General features: G+C 42.8%; 1 protein-coding gene across 6 annotated transcripts in view; it reads right to left on the minus strand.

Moving 5' to 3' along the window:
- Positions 1-18,542, minus strand: part of LOC123481595 (activating molecule in BECN1-regulated autophagy protein 1-like) — an 82,325-nt gene that overhangs the window by 52,855 nt on the left and 10,928 nt on the right. For all 6 annotated transcript variants that reach the window (XM_045206133.1, XM_045206131.1, XM_045206132.1 and 3 more), the window contains 3 exons: positions 14,107-14,289; positions 10,143-10,223; positions 9,386-9,489 (listed from right to left, as the gene is read on the minus strand). In XM_045206133.1, the coding sequence (XP_045062068.1) occupies positions 9,386-9,489; positions 10,143-10,223; positions 14,107-14,289 (368 nt within the window). The remainder of the gene's footprint in view (positions 1-9,385; positions 9,490-10,142; positions 10,224-14,106; positions 14,290-18,542) is intronic.

An 18,542-nucleotide genomic window follows, 5' to 3' on the forward strand; every position in this document is an offset into this window, starting at 1 on the left:
CATGCTGTTGTGCAAATGGAATAGACAACAGGTGGAAATTATAGGCAATTAGCAAGACACCCCCAATAAAGGACTGGTTTTGCAGGTGGTGACCACAGACCACTTCTCAGTTCCTATGCTTCCTGGCTGATGTTTTGGTCACTTTTGAATGCTGGCGGTGCTTTCACTCTAGTGGTAGCATGAGACGGAGTCTACAACCCACACAAGTGGCTCAGGTAGTGCAGCTCATCCAGGATGGCACATCAATGCGAGCTGTAGCAAGAAGGTTTGCTGTGTCTGTCAGCGTAGTGTCCAGAGCATGGAGGCGCTACCAGGAGACAGGCCAGTACATCAGGAGACGTGGAGGAGGCTGTAGGAGGGCAACAACCCAGCAGCAGGACTGCTACCTCCGCCTTTGTGCAAGGAGGAGCAGGAGGAGCACTGCCAGAGCCCTGCAAAATGACCTCCAGCAGGCCACAAATGTGCATGTGTCTGCTCAAACGGTCAGAAACAGACTCCATGAGGGTGGTATGAGGGCCCGACGTCCACAGGTGGGGGTTGTGCTTACAGCCCAACACCGTGCAGGACGTTTGGCATTTGCCAGAGAACACCAAGATTGGCAAATTCGCCACTGGCGCCCTGTGCTCTTCACAGATGAAAGCAGGTTCACACTGAGTTCACACTGTGACAGACGTGACAGAGTCTGGAGACGCCGTGGAGAACGTTCTGCTGCCTGCAACATCCTCCAGCATGACCGGTTTGGCAGTGGGTCAGTCATGGTGTGGGGTGGCATTTCTTTGGGGTGCCGCACAGCCCTCCATGTGCTCGCCAGAGGTAGCCTGACTGCCATTAGGTACCGAGATGAGATCCTCAGACCCCTTGTGAGACCATATGCTGGTGCGGTTGGCCCTGGGTTCCTCCTAATGCAAGACAATGCTAGACCTCATGTGGCTGGAGTGTGTCAGCAGTTCCTGCAAGAGGAAGGCATTGATGCTATGGACTGGCCCGCCCGTTTCCCAGACCTGAATCCAATTGAGCTCATCTGGGACATCATGTCTCGCTCCATCCACCAACGCCACGTTGCACCACAGACTGTCCAGGAGTTGGCGGATGCTTTAGTCCAGGTCTGGGAGGAGATCCCTCAGAAGTCCATCCGCCACCTCATCAGGAGCATGCCCAGGCATTGTAGGGAGGTCATACAGGCACGTGGAGGCCACACACACTACTGAGCCTCATTTTGACTTGTTTTAAGGACATTACATCAAAGTTGGATCAGCCTGTAGTGTGGTTTTCCACAAATCCAGACCTCCATGGGTTGATACATTTGATTTCCATTGATAATTTTTGTGTGATTTTGTTGTCAGCACATTCAACTATGTAAAGAAAAAAGTATTTAATAAGATTATTTCATTCATTCAGATCTAGGATGTGTTATTTTAGTGTTCCCTTTATTTTTTGGAGCAGTGTAGTTTGAGGTGTGACAACTGCCCAATAGCAGAGTAGGGAGTAATCACCATCTTATCAAAGTTACATGAAATCACAGTGGATTTGGTTGCTGTGGTTACATCAACAGTGCATTGAGGCATAGACTGATGAAATGTAGAGAGGAGAAAATCAACAAGGCAGTGGTAATGGCCAAGATGATTTGTTGAATATAAAATCAATTTACATAATGTTTAAGGCTGATAACAGAATTGAAATACTAAAAAAAGAAAAAAAAAAAAAAAAGGGAATATTCATGGCAGCCCTAGTACAAGAGCAATGCTGATCTCATTTGCCACACTATGAAATAATGTAAGGAATGCAACAAGAGGGGGCATTATAGAAATTGAATAAGACTTACAATCAGTCTGTGTTCTGACAGTTTAAATTGTTTACATTTTGCCAGTAGAAAGTCAATCACGTCTAACTTCAACCACATACCTTCCGATGTTAAAATAGTCAAAACTAGCCCAATGTGGTTTAGATCTGCAGAGTATTGCAAAGCATGTGTGTGCATGATTTTGAGTCAGTGTGTGTGAACGTGTCTAAAAGAGTAGCACCATTACAAACTATTAGGTCTATACCCATTTTTCATGCTCTGAAAGTCCATAGAGGCTGTAACTGGCCTTTAGGTGGAATGTAGCACAGCCTGCAGAGAGATCTGCTTTCGGGCTCGTCCAAGCACACATTTTGAAGGTACCATAAACAGCAGAAAGATGAATGAATTATGCAGAGGCTATAATAACTGGACAGGGAATAACTTTTTGGCAGATGAGGTGTAGCTTTTAGAGAACTGCTTGAGCGTTCTTAATTTTGTGGGATGCCGCCAAGGAAAGGTTTGACTGAGCCAGCATTACTTGTGTTTTGCAAATCAACAAACCATTCATCTACTAGAAAAATATGATCATCTGCCACTCACCACACTGCCAGTGTGCTTTACTCAGAAGTGGAAGTGAGCCTAAAGCACAGCAGTGATTACCAACGCCTTCCTTAAACCCATTTTTCATTTCCAAGAGCAGCGAGGAGATGGCGTCTCTGTAGGGTGAATTTTTCGAAAGGGATCGTGTACGGTTACTTTACCTCTGAACAATAACTTAATATAATGGACACTCTCTATTCTACCCACCGGGCCTCTGATGACGCTTAGCACTCACTTACTTAATAAAATAATACTTCATGGAGTAAGTAGGTAAGGTTTTTTTATCGTTTGGTGATGAGAAAGCTGCTGTCAGCTGTCCGCCACAGCTCTCAGGAAAGTACTACAAAATCCAAATGCATATCCTTTGGGAATTTCCAGGCAACATTTTAAAGAGCCCATAACAGTATGAGGGCGCACTGGTGTGTTCCTGCCATAGACCCCGACTCAGCTCATCCTGAATTATCCCCATAAATGTCCGTCCATCATAAGATCTAGGAGGGGGGGAGAAACATCTTCAAGTAATAGCCACCATCACTGGCTCCACAGCCACAGCTCAACACTACCCACTAGCTGGGCCTAGACAACATGCACAACACTCCATAGCCTCTAAAGCAGGGGTATTCAACTGGGAGTCCACGGACCCATAGGTACTGCAGGGGGTCCGAGAAAGAAAGAAAGAAATATATAAAAATATTTATATTGCTAGCAACAACAGAATAAACACATTTTGAATTACATACCTACAGTAGAAAAGAGGAGAATATCATTTCTAATGATGTCAACTTTCTTTTTCAACTCCTAATATTGAGCAAATTACACTCATTGGAGCTAATTACACTCACTGGAGTATCTGACATAGGCTTTAAAAAAGCATTCGCGAGTACCAGTCGCGGCAAGTGCCTCTGGCTGCTGGTAAGCTTTCTTGACTGCTGCCATTAGTGAAAATGTGTTTGGAGTTCCGTTTCTATCTAATAGGCTGTGTTAGAGTTTACACTTCCTCCTCCAATTATATAATGTGGTCCAAAAAAATAAAATAATGTACCAAATCTATTAATATTTAAACGGTGATTACTTCTCCTTGCTATTCACCTGATAAAAAAAGGCGAGAACATTTGTTTTGTGCTAACATATGATGGGGGTCCCTGGGTCGCCGGTGCGGAAGTCCCTGGCCAAGAAAAGGTTCAAGACCCCTGCTCTAAAGTCTTGCTTTATTGCATCCTGATGAAACATTGAGAATGAATGATACAGTCTAATAATATCCCAGATATTTTAGGGTTATTTTAGAGGGTACAACTTCTTTACGTGTTTAGTGTAATAATGCAGGCACTGTGCACACAGAATTCAGCTGGGTACACTTCCTGGGATATGACACACTGCACAACGGAAAATCTGTTGCCCGTCAAGCAATGGAGAAATGAGTCCAAAAGCAGGAAACTGCCTAAATCCCCAATGTATTGAGCATAATGCTGACAGCTGGAAACGTCCACTTTTCTATGGTGTGCACATAACAAGCATTCATTGGTGACAACCGAGCAGCAGACAGCAGGCCGTCAGTATCCAGTCAGCATTTAGGCTAGTTACAGCCCAATCTGCAGTCTGATCACAGAAAATTCAGATATTCTAACATTGTCATCATAATGACCCTCCCTGATCGTAGTCGGAACATCATTATCAGACAACCACTGCACAACTTCAATGTACACAACCAACCAACAGACAAATTCAGCAAAACCCAAGAGCATTGACGGGAATACAATAAAGATGGTATTGTTAAATGGGAAACAAGACAACATAGCAAGCAGAATGTGTGTCATTCTTTCTATATCTGCTGAAAGTTACCCAAACAGGAAACGCAAAGAGAGGAGGAAAATATCAGGAGTGGGGATGCAATCAGCCACACTGGAGATCTCTGCTCAACACCATGACACTCCACTCCACTCTTATAAAAGGGGGTTCAACAGTTACACCTATTAATGACAGGCATGATGTTGGCAGGCTCTCCCACACTAAAACCACTACACTTTTCTGTCTGAGTGTCCATCAACCACAGCATCAAACGCCTCCAAGAGAGCTCCCATACCGGAGATAAAAGGCTGTTGCTCTTCCATCTATAAAGAGAGATTACTGCATTACTGAGTCAGGAACCTCTAAGATATTCTAATGCAGCCACTCACAGACTCAGCAACCCCGGCCGGGACGCTTTGATTCAAACCATTTACAGTAACGAATCGACTTTGTTATTTTGAAGAGCAAATACATCTGAAAAATGCAAATGACAAAAACTAAATTTTATATGAAACTTTAAACAGTTTGGTTTACTCTTCACTAATGCATTTCAACAGGAAACTTATCTGAGGCTTGGTTTTCCATTGGGCTTTGGGGGATAGCCAAAGCACACACAGATTTCTGGAGGGCTAACAACGTGCAGGCATTGCATATTCAACAGCTTTCCCAATACAAAGTACATGGAGATGACTGTCAGATTTATCTTGGTTTGACAGAGTCTGAGCCAACTGGGTGTACTTCGAACAGGGGTAATTTAGGATGAGGGTGGGGGCCACCCCCCCCCAAAAAAATTGGCACTCCCGATGAGGGGCCGCAGTGGCTCGTGGGTCTGCATACCCACATCCATACAGCAAAACATGCAATTCTACACATTTTGCCATTGGATGTAAATAAAAATTAGCAGTTTTAAAGCAAGTTTGCTGCAGTTCTACACATTTTGAAATGGGGCGGAGATAAGATTTTGTAGTTTTGAATATGATATGAGTGAGAGTGACCAACAACATTTATGGGGGCCACCTCAGTCGGTAATTTGACCATTATTACTAGAAGTTTAGATAACTGGCTGCTAGACTAACTTACTAATCAATCTGAAAAAATGTAGCTGGCATGGGCTAATTGAGTGACTGTCAGTGACTAACATAAGAGAAAACCTGCTGATGCACAACCAAATTTCTAAATTGAACATTGTGTATTATACAATTTTAACTCTCAACATTAAGTTGATACCCTGACTAAGTTCCTAGAAAAATGTAATTGTGGCGGGAATTAATTGATCCACGGGCCTAGGAAGGGGGGGAGAGCTGTGTAAATGTAGTGTACCTTGGAGGCGTTTGATGCTGTGGTTGATGGACACACCCAGTAGCAGCATGGGAGCTGCTACTGCAAACTCCAAGGTACATGATAATACATTATATGACTTATCAAAGAGTGAACCTTAAAGGAGGGAATTGTTTTCTTCTATACATCATCAAGGAAGTAGCTCCTTATACGAGTTAAGCCCAAAATATTTACTTTGGAGGAGAGGTGGATTTAGGATGGAGGGACAGAAAAGAAACAGAACATAGGGAACGCTGGAAAGACAACAATGGAGGGTTGGAGGAGAGAGAAGAGGGGTGAAGAGAAGGCGAACAGAGTGAGAGAAAATGACTTATCAGAGACCGAAGGTGAATGAGGTTATAGGGGACTGAAGCAGGGCAAAGTGACAAGAGAGTGACAAGATCCTCTTTTCACAGTATGTCAGAGAGCTGGAGCCCCACATAATAAAATACACCTGGCATATCCTCTCTCCACTTGGCTGCACATGTGAGATTACCCTGAAGTTCATATTTTTTTTAGGCGGCAGTCCCAAGACAAAGCCCAAGTGGGGGAAGAGGAACATTGGGCCCCTTGCTGTTCAGCTTCTGGGAAAGAACCAACATGACCGACGGACTGTCTTAGCGCTAGCTGCCTTAATGAATTAAGACTTCCTGTCTCAATGATACAACATGCCTCCAGATACTCTCACTGCCACATCTGAACATGCACTTAGAGACTGATACTAAATATTGAATTAAAACAGTATGTTTTAAAGCACAAACCATTCTATATTGCATCATACACATGCCAATGGTTTGACCTCTGGTTAATGTAGTGCACATTACTCAATGATGAGAATACAAGTTCTGGGCTAAATCCACTGCCCTATTGCTGACGACATTGTGCTTTTTAATTTCATAAAACATAAGAGCAGCCAGTAGATTATGGTCACAGGCCATCAAACAAAAACTCACAATATCACAACGTTTCACAGGACTATAAGCTGTGGCCTGTGACAAACTGAAGAAAATAAAAGCTTTTTGATGTAAAATGTCCTTAATGTTTCATTAGGCTATGTATAACAAAATACGTATAGCAACTGATATCATTTTCTATCAAACCAACAGTAGATGGGGTCATGCAGACCAAAGACCTGATTAGGTGACAATAGGCTAAGTGAACCATTAATTAATAAATGGGAGCAAAGAAGAGATTGCAAAGTATCTGAGCAATGGGACCTTGCACAGGAACAACAAATCCAGCATGTTTTTAGTCAACTTCACAAGTGGAATGGCCCTTTATAGAAAACAAAGCAGAGTGAAAGGGTAATGCACAACAAGATTAGCTTACATGTGATTTAAAACACTCTGTATGCCATCAATGGTTTTGAGCTGTTCCGTTTATGATACATTCTGTTTTGACTTGAAACCCTTACTTTGCCATGGATTTATCGAAAGGGAAGAACTTTCACATAACAGAGAAAGAGATCCTAAAAAAACAGAGGCACTGAAATAGCAGCCACTGAAATAGAAGTGTACAGACCTGAAGTATTGTGTGTTATGCATTAAAAGCTGTACGGCTGAGGGCCTTTATGTAAAGGTGTCATCAGCACCAGCAATATCGATGTTGCTGGCATATCTGTGAACTGATATACAGTTCACAGATGCCCCAACCAACATGTCAATGCACAGAGGGGTGAAAGGCTGACACATCTGCCACCAGCCCAGTCAAAGGAGAAAACCCCCAGAGGGGGACAAGAGATAGACAGAACTAAAAGCAACTTCTCTATAGTCATGCATTGCAATACAACACAGTACTTGCTACTTTGTTATATGGTTAATATCATATGAGTCTCCGGCATCGAAAATATGGTGCTAATTAAAATGTTGTAAGAAAGTTGGATAAAGATGGGAGATGGTAGACACTACTTGTAGAGTTAATGTCCTTAAATAGAAATATGGATTAATGATGTATGATTTCCTGGTACAATGAAAATAGTGGGGAACTGAGGCAAAATATTCTGAACAACCATTGTCTGTGTTTCTATCAGATCATTTTCATTTTGTGTGGTGCCTGAACGTGCAACCCTCTCTGTCCACTCCATTACTGTCCTTCTCCACTGGGATTGGTAATTGCAGTGGGTTCACTCAGGGTTAGAGACTGAGCAGATAATATCACCCTGCCTGTTCCCTTCTCTCCTGACCTCTGGGGTGACAATGAGATGTCATCGCAGGTCACCTTCTCCATTTACAAATTCTCTTTCTGCTCAGACACCGAGATGAGAAGGGACACCGAGATGAAAAGGGACACCGAGATGAGAAGGGACACCGAGATGAGAAGGGACACCGAGATGAAAAGGGACACCGAGATGAGAAGGGACACCGAGATAAGAAGGGACACCGAGATAAGAAGGGACACCGAGATGAGAAGGGACACCGAGATGAGAAGGGACACCGAGATGAGAAGGGACACCGAGATGAGAAGGGACACCGAGATGAGAAGGGACACCGAGATGAGAAGGGACACAGCCTCGACTCGGTTTAGCCGCTCAACTGTCTCTTAAACTCTGAATGACATGTGCACTGTACCTCATGTCTTAATGCAAGTTTAAATTAAAATGCACTTTTTGTATCACCAAAATGAACAGTGAACCCCTAAAAGACAAAACCCTTTCATTGAAAAAAGATAACTGCCAGTTATATAAATGTGCACCAGCATTATTTATTTTTGGAATGATTCAAGATTTGCATTTCTATCTCTTACATAAAGAAACATTTACATATACAAGTATATGGTCACTACTGTCCTCTGCTGGTGAAAATTATAAATATATATATTTTTAAATATGAATATATAAAAAAGCCAGTTCTCAATTTTCACTACATTTACACAGCATACAAAAACAAAAGAAGACTAGGCCATCTATGAACGAGCTATGCTGAATGGCTGTGAAAGGTAATTTAAAGTCAAACAACCCGTACGCTGCTGTGGCATTCCAAGAGCAACATTACAAACCATCATCAACACAGGTGGCACAGTAATCAGCGTAGGAAGCAAATGGAGAGCTGGGCGGAGAACATCTCTCCTGACTCAATAGGCATAAAACCGGATGTAATTTCTCTGTTTATTAACTAGACGTCACAAACACACACACAAATGTAGGAACTATTCATTCAAATTGAAAGGAAACACTAATTGTAAAACATTTGGTATTGGTAGGAGGTTTCAGCAGTGGGCAAGACACACACAATGACGGTGATACAGTACAATGACAAACAACACTAAACAACACTGGGCAGCCACAGCAGCACTCTCCTCTAATTTCTCGCGGTGACTATCGGTCATTGTCAGACAATGAAAGCAAAGGGTGAGTGGCTTGGCATGAGCTGTGAATATGTGTTCTACCTTTGGGTATGTGGAGTCAGAAACCATTAATAATGCCAAAGCATGTTTGAGACGGGACATCAGAGAAACTCACATTTTTACACATGAATCATGTCGGGGTGGGGGAAAAAATAGTTTGATAAGTTTGCTCTTTGGAGCTGGTGTGGGCGTTTCAGCATGTTTGCAAGTGTGTGGGCGGCAGGGGAAAGAGGTTCTGAAGCACTCTCGTCGACGAATTCATTATCTGCAACGTCCACATCAATACCACTGGAGCATGTGGATTGTGCTCAAAAAGCGTGGGTGGAGAGCACAGGGCAGTCATTACGCAGAGGCCCTCTTCGCAAACACTTACCTGTGCTGCTGGAACTAATACTCATGAGTGGCTGAACTGCTCATCCATCTGAAATGGCACATTGTGTGGGCAACCAGGTCCTAAAGCACCAACGTGATCTGAAATATTATAGGAATGCCAGCTCTGCTAGCAACCTAGTTTCCAAAACAGAAACACGAGACAAAAACACGAGGGATATCTCTGCCTACCTGCTAGGACCCTGTTGACGGAGGAATGGGTGGCCAGGCCAGGCTGGCCCCTCTCATGGTGGAAGATCCCAGCATATGGCAGATACTCAGGCAGTAGGAACCTCCTTGAAGAAACAGAGAAGCATCAAGTTATATAGAATCACACAACTGACAGAGTTTACTCACCCCATAATTAAGATGACATGAGAAAATTGGAGACCATCTCTGTTGCGTAATAGGGGACTAAAAAGCACAGGCACGTCTTTATAATAGCCTTACTTGACTCTACATTGGTGCCCAAACTGATGATTGTGCTAATGCTCAGCACTGGTTTTGGGTAGACAGATTCAATTCAAACTTGAGAATATGTCAAACATTTCCTGTATACTAATCCTCGGGACACAGAGTCCTGTTATGTCATTGGCTGCTCATATCATTGGCCAAAAAACATCCATTGGAATATGGAGAGCCAATCAGTATAATCTATTCAGAGTCCAGGAGGACAAATGATGAGATTAGGATAAGTTGATCTACTGTTTTCCTTGTATCTTTTCTTTTTTAGCTATGTATTTACTGTATTTATTGTATGCTGTGTGATGCTGTTTTTTTATTGTTGGGATTGCTGTTGTTGTTGTTAGTTTTCTTTGTATTGTGTTCCATCAGGGATCACGTTGGAAACAAGTGGAATCGCTTTAACGTGTTATCCCTTGGGTTGTACTCCGTGCATCTTTTTCCCAATAAATTAATCAATAAATTAAATCAAATCAGGGCCACCCACCGGGGAACAAATCTGCCAAGCGAGGGGGCAGACATACGAGCGTTGCGTGGAGCTCTGTATCTGGCGCGATCACCGTTATCCCTGTGAAGACATTCAGACAGACAGACAGTCAGATGGACACAGAGAGGGAGATAACAGACAAACACATACAAGGAGTACCTCAAATTAAAACTGAGAGACCGTAGCTGGGCTCACTATAAAGTGGAGGCTCACTTAAAAGTTTGACGTTAGCCTAACTTATTATTGGCTTGAGCTTGAGACCCAGAACAAAGAGAGAAAGTTGCAGTACTGCTTGTGATCATCCAGCAGCCTCAAAAACCAAACAGAAACTCCAGAGAAGATTTGCAAAAGTTTGAAATGCTGCAATGCATAAAGATGGTTACGGTATTTAAGGTAAAGATGGTTATTTATGGCACCAATGGTTCTTCTCACAGGCTTGAAAGACTGCTAGTAAGTGGGCCCCTTTTTAACAACACATGCAAAGGAGGAAAAACAAAGGCAAAAGATTTCCAGGCTGTGGAGACACTGTATAGAATCAGGACGGCATGTAGCCTAGCGGTTAAGAGCGTTGGACCAGTAACCGAAAGGTAGCTCGTTCAAATCCCTGAGCAGACTAGGTGAAAAATCTGTCGATGTGCCCTTGAGCAAGGCAGTTAACCCTAATTGCTCTTGTTAGTCGCTCTGGATAAGAGTGTCTGCTAACATGACTAAAATATAAATATCTGACCTTGCAAAGGAAGACTGTGCCATTACAGGAACATTGGTTCCTGTAATTGATTCGCTGACCCCAGGAGGAACTAAACATGCATAATATTTCCATCAGAGTAGAGTATCAGCTGAGAGGACAAGGCCTCTGTGATCCACTGGACATTTCATTTTCAGAATTTGCTTTACACTTCTTGAACACTGTGAAGGATGCGAGAGAAAGGAAATCTGACAAACGTGGAGCCTCTGAAAGTATTCTAATCGGAAGCAGGTGGAAATAGAGACGCTTTCATAAATAAACATTTCAATAACTGATATGAAATGTGCCAACACTCGTATACCCTCAGCAATGAATTTTAAGTCGGGGCAGTCAGGTTGGCGGAATAATTCATGAACCAAATCGGTGAGGTCATATTCTGTCTTTGAAGATGCCCCATCTCACATCAGTCACCCAGAACTGCATTTTAATACCGGCAAAATGTTGTTCGCTTTGACTGCAATGATACTATGTGGCTGACTGGCTGTATAACTTCATTCTATGTATGAGGCTCAAGTCGAATGTAAACCTATTTTGCTGACCATGTTATACATGTCCAGTAAATAAGGTACTAGGTAACTGGCCTAGGAGGACTTCATAGTCTGTTTGTAAGTTTAAAAGCGAAATGGGGACAAGATGCACCCGTAGGTAAGTTAAAGAAATGTCCAGCCTCATTCTTCGCAAGCGTAGAAAACTAACTAATTTAGATTAATCCACAAGTCCTTTGGGCAAGGAGATGAGCAGAAATGAGAGCTAATAAGTGGCCTAGTGATAGCTGCTTTCTGAGGAAACCGGCCACAGCGCCATTTGAAGTGTCATTATTAAACCGCTGTTCTCTTCTCTCTCTCTGATCAGCATGTTACGAAACAGGCTGAGGGTTTGGAAGATAATTAGGATACAGCTCTTAAATGATTTCAGTGGCGGAGGACCTGAAGAAAGAGAATGGGCCAGACTGGGAAAATGTGCAGTTCTCAAGGGGAGTATAATCCTGATTCATCGATAGTCTGAGCCTGCTGCTGTATATGTTTTCACAGCACTGTAATCTAGGTTTACTTTCACTGTTTGCTGGTTCCATTACAATGGAGTGAATCCTTATTACATCATTCCAAAAGCGCCATAGGGTTTTGCTGGCTATAAGGGCATGTATTTTCATTGTGCAACAGGCACATGGTGACCAGTTTAAAGAAAAAGGGAAAATCTGTTCTCAGTTATTCTGCGAGAATTTTCACAAAATATATGATTTTGTGAAAATCAAACAAAACACCTATCAATAGTGTGTATTGTGTTAAGAATGAATTGGTTTTTAATTATTTAAAATCACCAGTAGCATCCTGCTCCAGAAAGACATAGCTCAGACAGGGCTCCAGGCTAACGTTTTACCTGGTGATACTGGTTCCACTAACTTTTTCAGTGGGTGTCACCAGCCCATGATTTGGTCGCACCAACATTTTGTGTAACGCAATAGAAAAAATACTCATCATCTTATAAAGTCCTTCGCAGTGCTTATGTTTTTTTGTTTTTTTACATTTCCAAGCAGGAATGCATGATTCAAGTAATTTTTATGTGCAACCAACAGTAAACCAGTTTTGGTCATTAATTTTGGGTTAACAATTAGGCTATTGTTGCTATATTTTACTGTCACAATAGGGCTCCAGACATTTCATATTTTTGTTGCTCAATAGAGATCCATTTGCCTACATGATTTTGTGTACTAGCTAATAGGCTAATTCATTTGGGGCTAATTCACCACCTGAGGAAGTGGAAACTCAAAACACATTAGCTAGATCGCTAACTGTAAATATTGCTCATAGTTAGCCGTGTAATTGATCAATCTAACTGTAAATGTAATGTCCTAAAAACTTTCCAGTGGTACTAGCACGGATCGCAAAATGGCCAACGTGCACGAGGCTCCGCATCTCAAAGACATACTGTACCACAAACTTTGGGTTTTAAAACGGTGCCAATCACTCATTGAGAGTTGAGAAACGTCACACCCCCAGAAATGAGACCCCCCTCTCTTCAACGAACAACAGCGTTGTGTCTGTGATGCATGGACCCATCCCCCATACTGTTAATTGCCCTTACTAAGGCTGCAAAGTTCTGATCCACGCCAATCATCTAAAACAATTGGGAAGGAGAAGCCTAAATCTGGAATGGGGGATAAGGGGATGTCGTCTTGTTATAATTCCCTAAATCCCACCAGGCTCAATAATGAACGACAGGGTGGCAGCACATGTCTAATCTTGTCTGAAGAGAACAGACACGGTCTCGCACGGATGGGGAGCTGACGCCACACCATGCAATGACCCAGTTATAACTAGCAACATGGAGATTGGACCGTTTACATCCTCCAGGAAAATGTCCTAGCTGGTTTGATGTAACTCGGAATCCAACACAATGGACAATTTAACTGGCATTCTAAAATCACTTAGTTGTTCATTCTGACAAACAGTTCTTATCATTATATAAAAGACGTCCTTAATTGCTGGAGAGAAATAGCGCCAGGGGAATTCCTTTGACCTCAATCGGCCAAAGATGCTACAGTACAAAGTATGCACAGCCCTGAGAAGACTGATGCACTCAAATAAGTCCTGGGAGCGTTTGAGTGTTCCAAACCACTGACCCTGGAGTATCATGGCCCTGCAAGCAACACCATCCCCCTGCACCTTTATCATAGCCAGGACAGAGGCAATTAACGTGTACACATTAAAGGGGAAAGAAAAATGCTAATCAATTCGAAAAATATATCACGAATTCAACCTTTGAGAGCCACACATCAGGCATTCGATTTGCAAGTTATTTTGGTAGGAGTGTTTTTCTACTGCGGCCTTGTTAGTCAGTCATTATGCATTCGATTTGCAAATTATTTTGGTAGGAGTGTTTTTCTACTGCGGCTTTGTTAGTCAGTCATTATGCATTCCAGATCATACCGAGGGTGTGTGGAGGCATAATGCAGGGAATTCATTTCTCTCAACCATTGGCAATGGTGCCTCCCCTCTGACACTAACTTCACAGCCAAATCCACTGACAGAAACTCACAGCATTCTGCTATGGTATGGTTCTATGCTAATTATTCCATTGATAGTGCTTTTTGTGGAATAAATCCCAAAGCTCTCGACAATTATAGGATGTTTTTATCATAATGGGTTCTGTAAATGTCTTCATGAACAATAGTCAAGGGATACAAAAGGCATTGGATGTTGTAGGTAGAAGACGACTCACTCAAACTCCTCAAAGTCCACCTCATTGTTCTCAATGGAGGGGGAGGAGTTGTTTCCTGGGCTGTCCAAGGTGGATGAGAGAGGCCGCAGTCGGCTCTGGTAGCGCAGTGATCGTTGGCGAATGCTGTCCCGCCGAGATAAGTACTGAATCATCCTCTGGGCGTAATATGCAGCAGGGGACAACCTGTGAACACAGCAAGGACACACAACTAAAATCAAATGGTGATCAGATAACCCAAGAGCAATAGACCACAATGGAAATAAGTCTGACTTTACTGTGCTATCCCAGTCACGTTTTTTTTTGTATGCACTGTGTAGATATGTATTTGTTTGAACTGACAAATAAAATCAAGCAAACCAGGCAGAAAGCAGTGCTAATACCAGAAAAACCTGAACAAACCCAAGACCATGTATTGTCAGAGCCCACATATGGTAAAGATGGAGCAGGCTTCTCTAAAAAACAAAGTAAACTTCCCTCTCTTCCATGCTTCAACTCTCAGGGCCATAGTTACAATGTGGTTCAATTACTGACTGATCCAAGTGGATAAGCCTTGAGCTGCACTCCGGTACCACAGCACTAAACCTACACAGGGAGGGCAGCTCGGAAGCTAACTGAACACAGAGTGCTCCCCATGTAAACAGAGCTCAGAGTATATAGTCAGCTGAGATCCAGTGAGTTACACCACATTGGAAGACTATAGACCAGGGATGGGAAACTGATGGGGGTAGGGGCCACAAAAAAATCTGAACTCATCACAAAGGGCCGCAGTGGCTCGCGGGTCTGTGTACCCACATCCATACCCACACACACGCAGTCAGAGCCGGCCATAGCCTTTTGTGAGCCCTAATTGAAATGTGGCATTTTTCTAACTAATTTCAACAAATTCTACTCATTTTGTCATAAAACAAATATATATATATATATATATATATAATAATAATTTTTGACTCAATTAGTCGGGGCATGAACTCTACAAGGTGTCAAAAGCATTCCACAGGGATGCTGGCACATGTTGACTCCAATTCATTCCACTGTTGTGTCAAGTTGGCTGGATGTCCTTTGGGTGGTGGACCATTCTTGATACACACGGGAAATTGTTGAGCGTGAAAAACCCAGCAGCATTGCAGTTCTTGACACACTCAAACCAGTGCGAGTGGCACCTACTACCGTACCCTGTTCAAAGGCACTTAAATATTTTGTCTTGGCCATTCACCCTCTGAATGGCACATATACAATCCATGTCTCACTTGTCTCAAGGCTTAAAAATAATTATTGAACCGTCTCCTCCCCTTTATCTACACGGATTAACGTGGATTTAACAAGTGACATCAAGTGATTAACCTGGTTAGTCTACGTCACAGACAGAGCAGGTGTTCCTTATGTTTTGTACACTCAGTGTACAGTCGTGGTCAAAAGTTTTGGAATGACACAAATATTAATTTTCACAAAGTCTGCTGCCTCAGTTTTTATGATGGCAATTTGCATATCCTCCAGAATGTTATGAAGAGTGAACAGATGAATTGCAAAGTCCCTCTTTGCCATGAAAATGAATTTAATCCCCCAAAAACTTTTCCACTGCATTCCAGCCCTGCTACAAAAAGGACCAGCTGACATAATGTCAGTGATTATCTCGTTAACACAGGTGAGAGTGTTGACGAGGACAAGGCTGGAGATCACTTGGTCATGCTGATTGAGTTAGAATAACAGACTGGAAGCTTTAAAAGGAGGGTGGTGCTTGAAAGCATTGTTCTTCCTCTGTTAACCATGGTTACCGGCAAGGAAAAACGTGCCGTCATCATTGCTTTGCACAAAAAGGGCTTCACAGGCAAGGATATTGCTGCTAGTAAGATTGCACCTAAATCAACCAATTATTCATTTTCTCTGATGAATCCCCTTTCCGATTGTTTGGGGCATCCGGAAAAAAGCTTGTCCGGAGAAGACAAGGTGAGCGCTACCATAAGTCCTGTGTCATGCCAACAGTAAAGCATCCTAAGACCATTCATGTGTGGGGTTGCTTCTCAGCCAAGGGAGTGAGCTCACTCACAATTTTGCCTAAGAACACACCCATAAATAAAGAATGGTACCAACACATCCTGCGAGAGCAACTTCTCCCAACCATCCAAGAACAGTTTGGTGACAAGCAATGCCTTTTCCAGCATGATGGAGCACCTTGCCATAAGGCAAAAGTGATAACTAAGTGGCTCTGGGAACAAAACATCGACATTTTGGGTCCATGGCCAGGAAACTCCCCAGACCTTAATCCCATTGAGAACTTGTGGTCGATCCTCAAGAGGCGGGTGGACAAACAAAAACCCACAAATTCTGACAAACTCCAAGCATTGATTATGCAAGAATGGCCTGCCATCAGTCAGGATGTGGCCCAGAAGTTAATTGACAGCATGCCAGGGCGGATTGCAGAGGTCTTGAAAAAGAAGGGTCAACACTGCAAATATTGACTCTTTGCATAAACGTAATGTAATTGTCAATAAAAGCCTTTGACACTTTCGGAATGCTTGTAATTATACTTCAGTATACCATAGCAACATCTGACAAAAATATATAAAAACACTGAAGCAGCAAACTTTGTGAAGACCAATACTTGTGTCATTCTTAAAACGTTTGACCATGACTGTATATGTCTGCAATTAAAGCATGCTGGACAGTTCTTTTTAATACAATGAACAAAAATATAAACGCAACATGTAAAGTGTTGGTCCCATGTTTCATGAGCTAAAATAAAAGATTCCATACATTTTCCATACACAAAAAAGCTTATTTCTCTCAAATTGTGTGCACAAATTTGTTTACATCCCTATTAGTGAGCATTTCTCCTTTACCAAGATAATCCATCCACGTGACAGTTGTGGCATATCAAGAAGATGATTAAACAGCATGATCATTACACAGATACACCTTGTGCTGGGGACAAAAGGTCACTCTAAAATGTGCAGTTGTGTCACACAACACAATGCCACAGATGTTTTGAGGAGCTTGCAATTGGCATGCTGACTGCAGGAATGTCCATCAGAGCTGTTGCCAGAGACTTGAATGTTAATTTCTCTACCATAAGCCACCTCCAATGTCGTTTGACAGAATTTGGCAGTACGTCCAACCGGCCTTACAACCACAGACCACCTGTAACCACGCCAGCCCCGGACCTCCATATCCGGCTTTTTCACCTGCGGGATCGTCAAATTTCTGCACACACTGTCAGAAACCGTCTAAGGGAAGCTCATCTGCGTGCTCGTCGTCTTCACCAGGGTCTTGACCTGACTGCATTTCGGCGTCATAACAGACTTCAGTGGGCAAATGTTCACCTTCGATGGCCACTGGCACGCTGGAGTGTGCTCTTGACGGGTTGATCCCAGTTTCAACTGTACCCGGCAGATAGCAGACAGTGTGTATGGCATTGTGTGGGTGAGCGGTTTGCTGATGTCAACTTTGTGAACAGAGTGCCCCATGGTGGTGGTGGTGGGGTTATGGTATGGGCAGGCATAAGCTACAGATAACGAACATAATTGCATTTTATCGATGGCAATTTCAATGCACAGAGATACCGTGACGAGATTCTGAGGCCCATTGTTGTGCCGTTCATCCGCCGCCATCACTTCATGTTTCAGCACGATAATGCACAGCCCCATGTCGCAAGGATCTGTGTAGGGGCTGTGTAGCTCAGTTGGTAGAGCATGGCGCTTGCAACGCCAGGGTTGTGTGTTCCATTCCCACGGGGGGCCAGTATGAAAATGTATGCACTCACTAACTGTAAGTCGCTCTGGATAAGAGCGTCTGCTGAATGACTAAAATATAAAATGTACATAATTCCTGGAAGCTGAAAATGTCCCAGTTCTTTCATGGCTTGTTTGGGATGCTCTGGATCGACGTGTACGACAGCGTGTTTCAGTTCCAGACAATATCCAGCAACATTGAAGAGGAGTGGGACAACATTCCACAGGCCACAATCAACAGCCTGATCAACTCTATGTGAAGGAGATGTGTCGCGCTGCATGAGGCAAGAGGTGGTCACACCAGATACTGACTGGTTTTCTGATCCACGGCCGTAACTTTTTTTAAATTAAGGTATACAGATGCATATCTGTATTCCCAGGTCATGTGACATCCATAGATTAGGGCCTAATGAATGTATTTAAATTGACTGAGTTCCTTACATGAAATGTAACTCAGTAAAATCTTTGAAATTGCATTTCTATTTTTGTTCAGTGTAAATACTAAAACTATAAATTGTCTTCATCAGGATTCGCTAAACTGAGAACATTGTGCAGAAATTGTTTTGGAATCTGAAAGCTTGTATGGTATATCTACAGCCTAGTCGGAGTACCCAGATCGAGGAAAATGGATGTTGTTAGATACTGTAAATAATAGCCTAAACTGGGAAGTTATGGGCTAGGGCCACAGACTACAGTATTACGATTTAATTC

The sequence above is a fragment of the Coregonus clupeaformis genome, chromosome 21, assembly GCF_020615455.1.
Source record: "Coregonus clupeaformis isolate EN_2021a chromosome 21, ASM2061545v1, whole genome shotgun sequence".
NCBI lineage: Eukaryota > Metazoa > Chordata > Actinopteri > Salmoniformes > Salmonidae > Coregonus > Coregonus clupeaformis.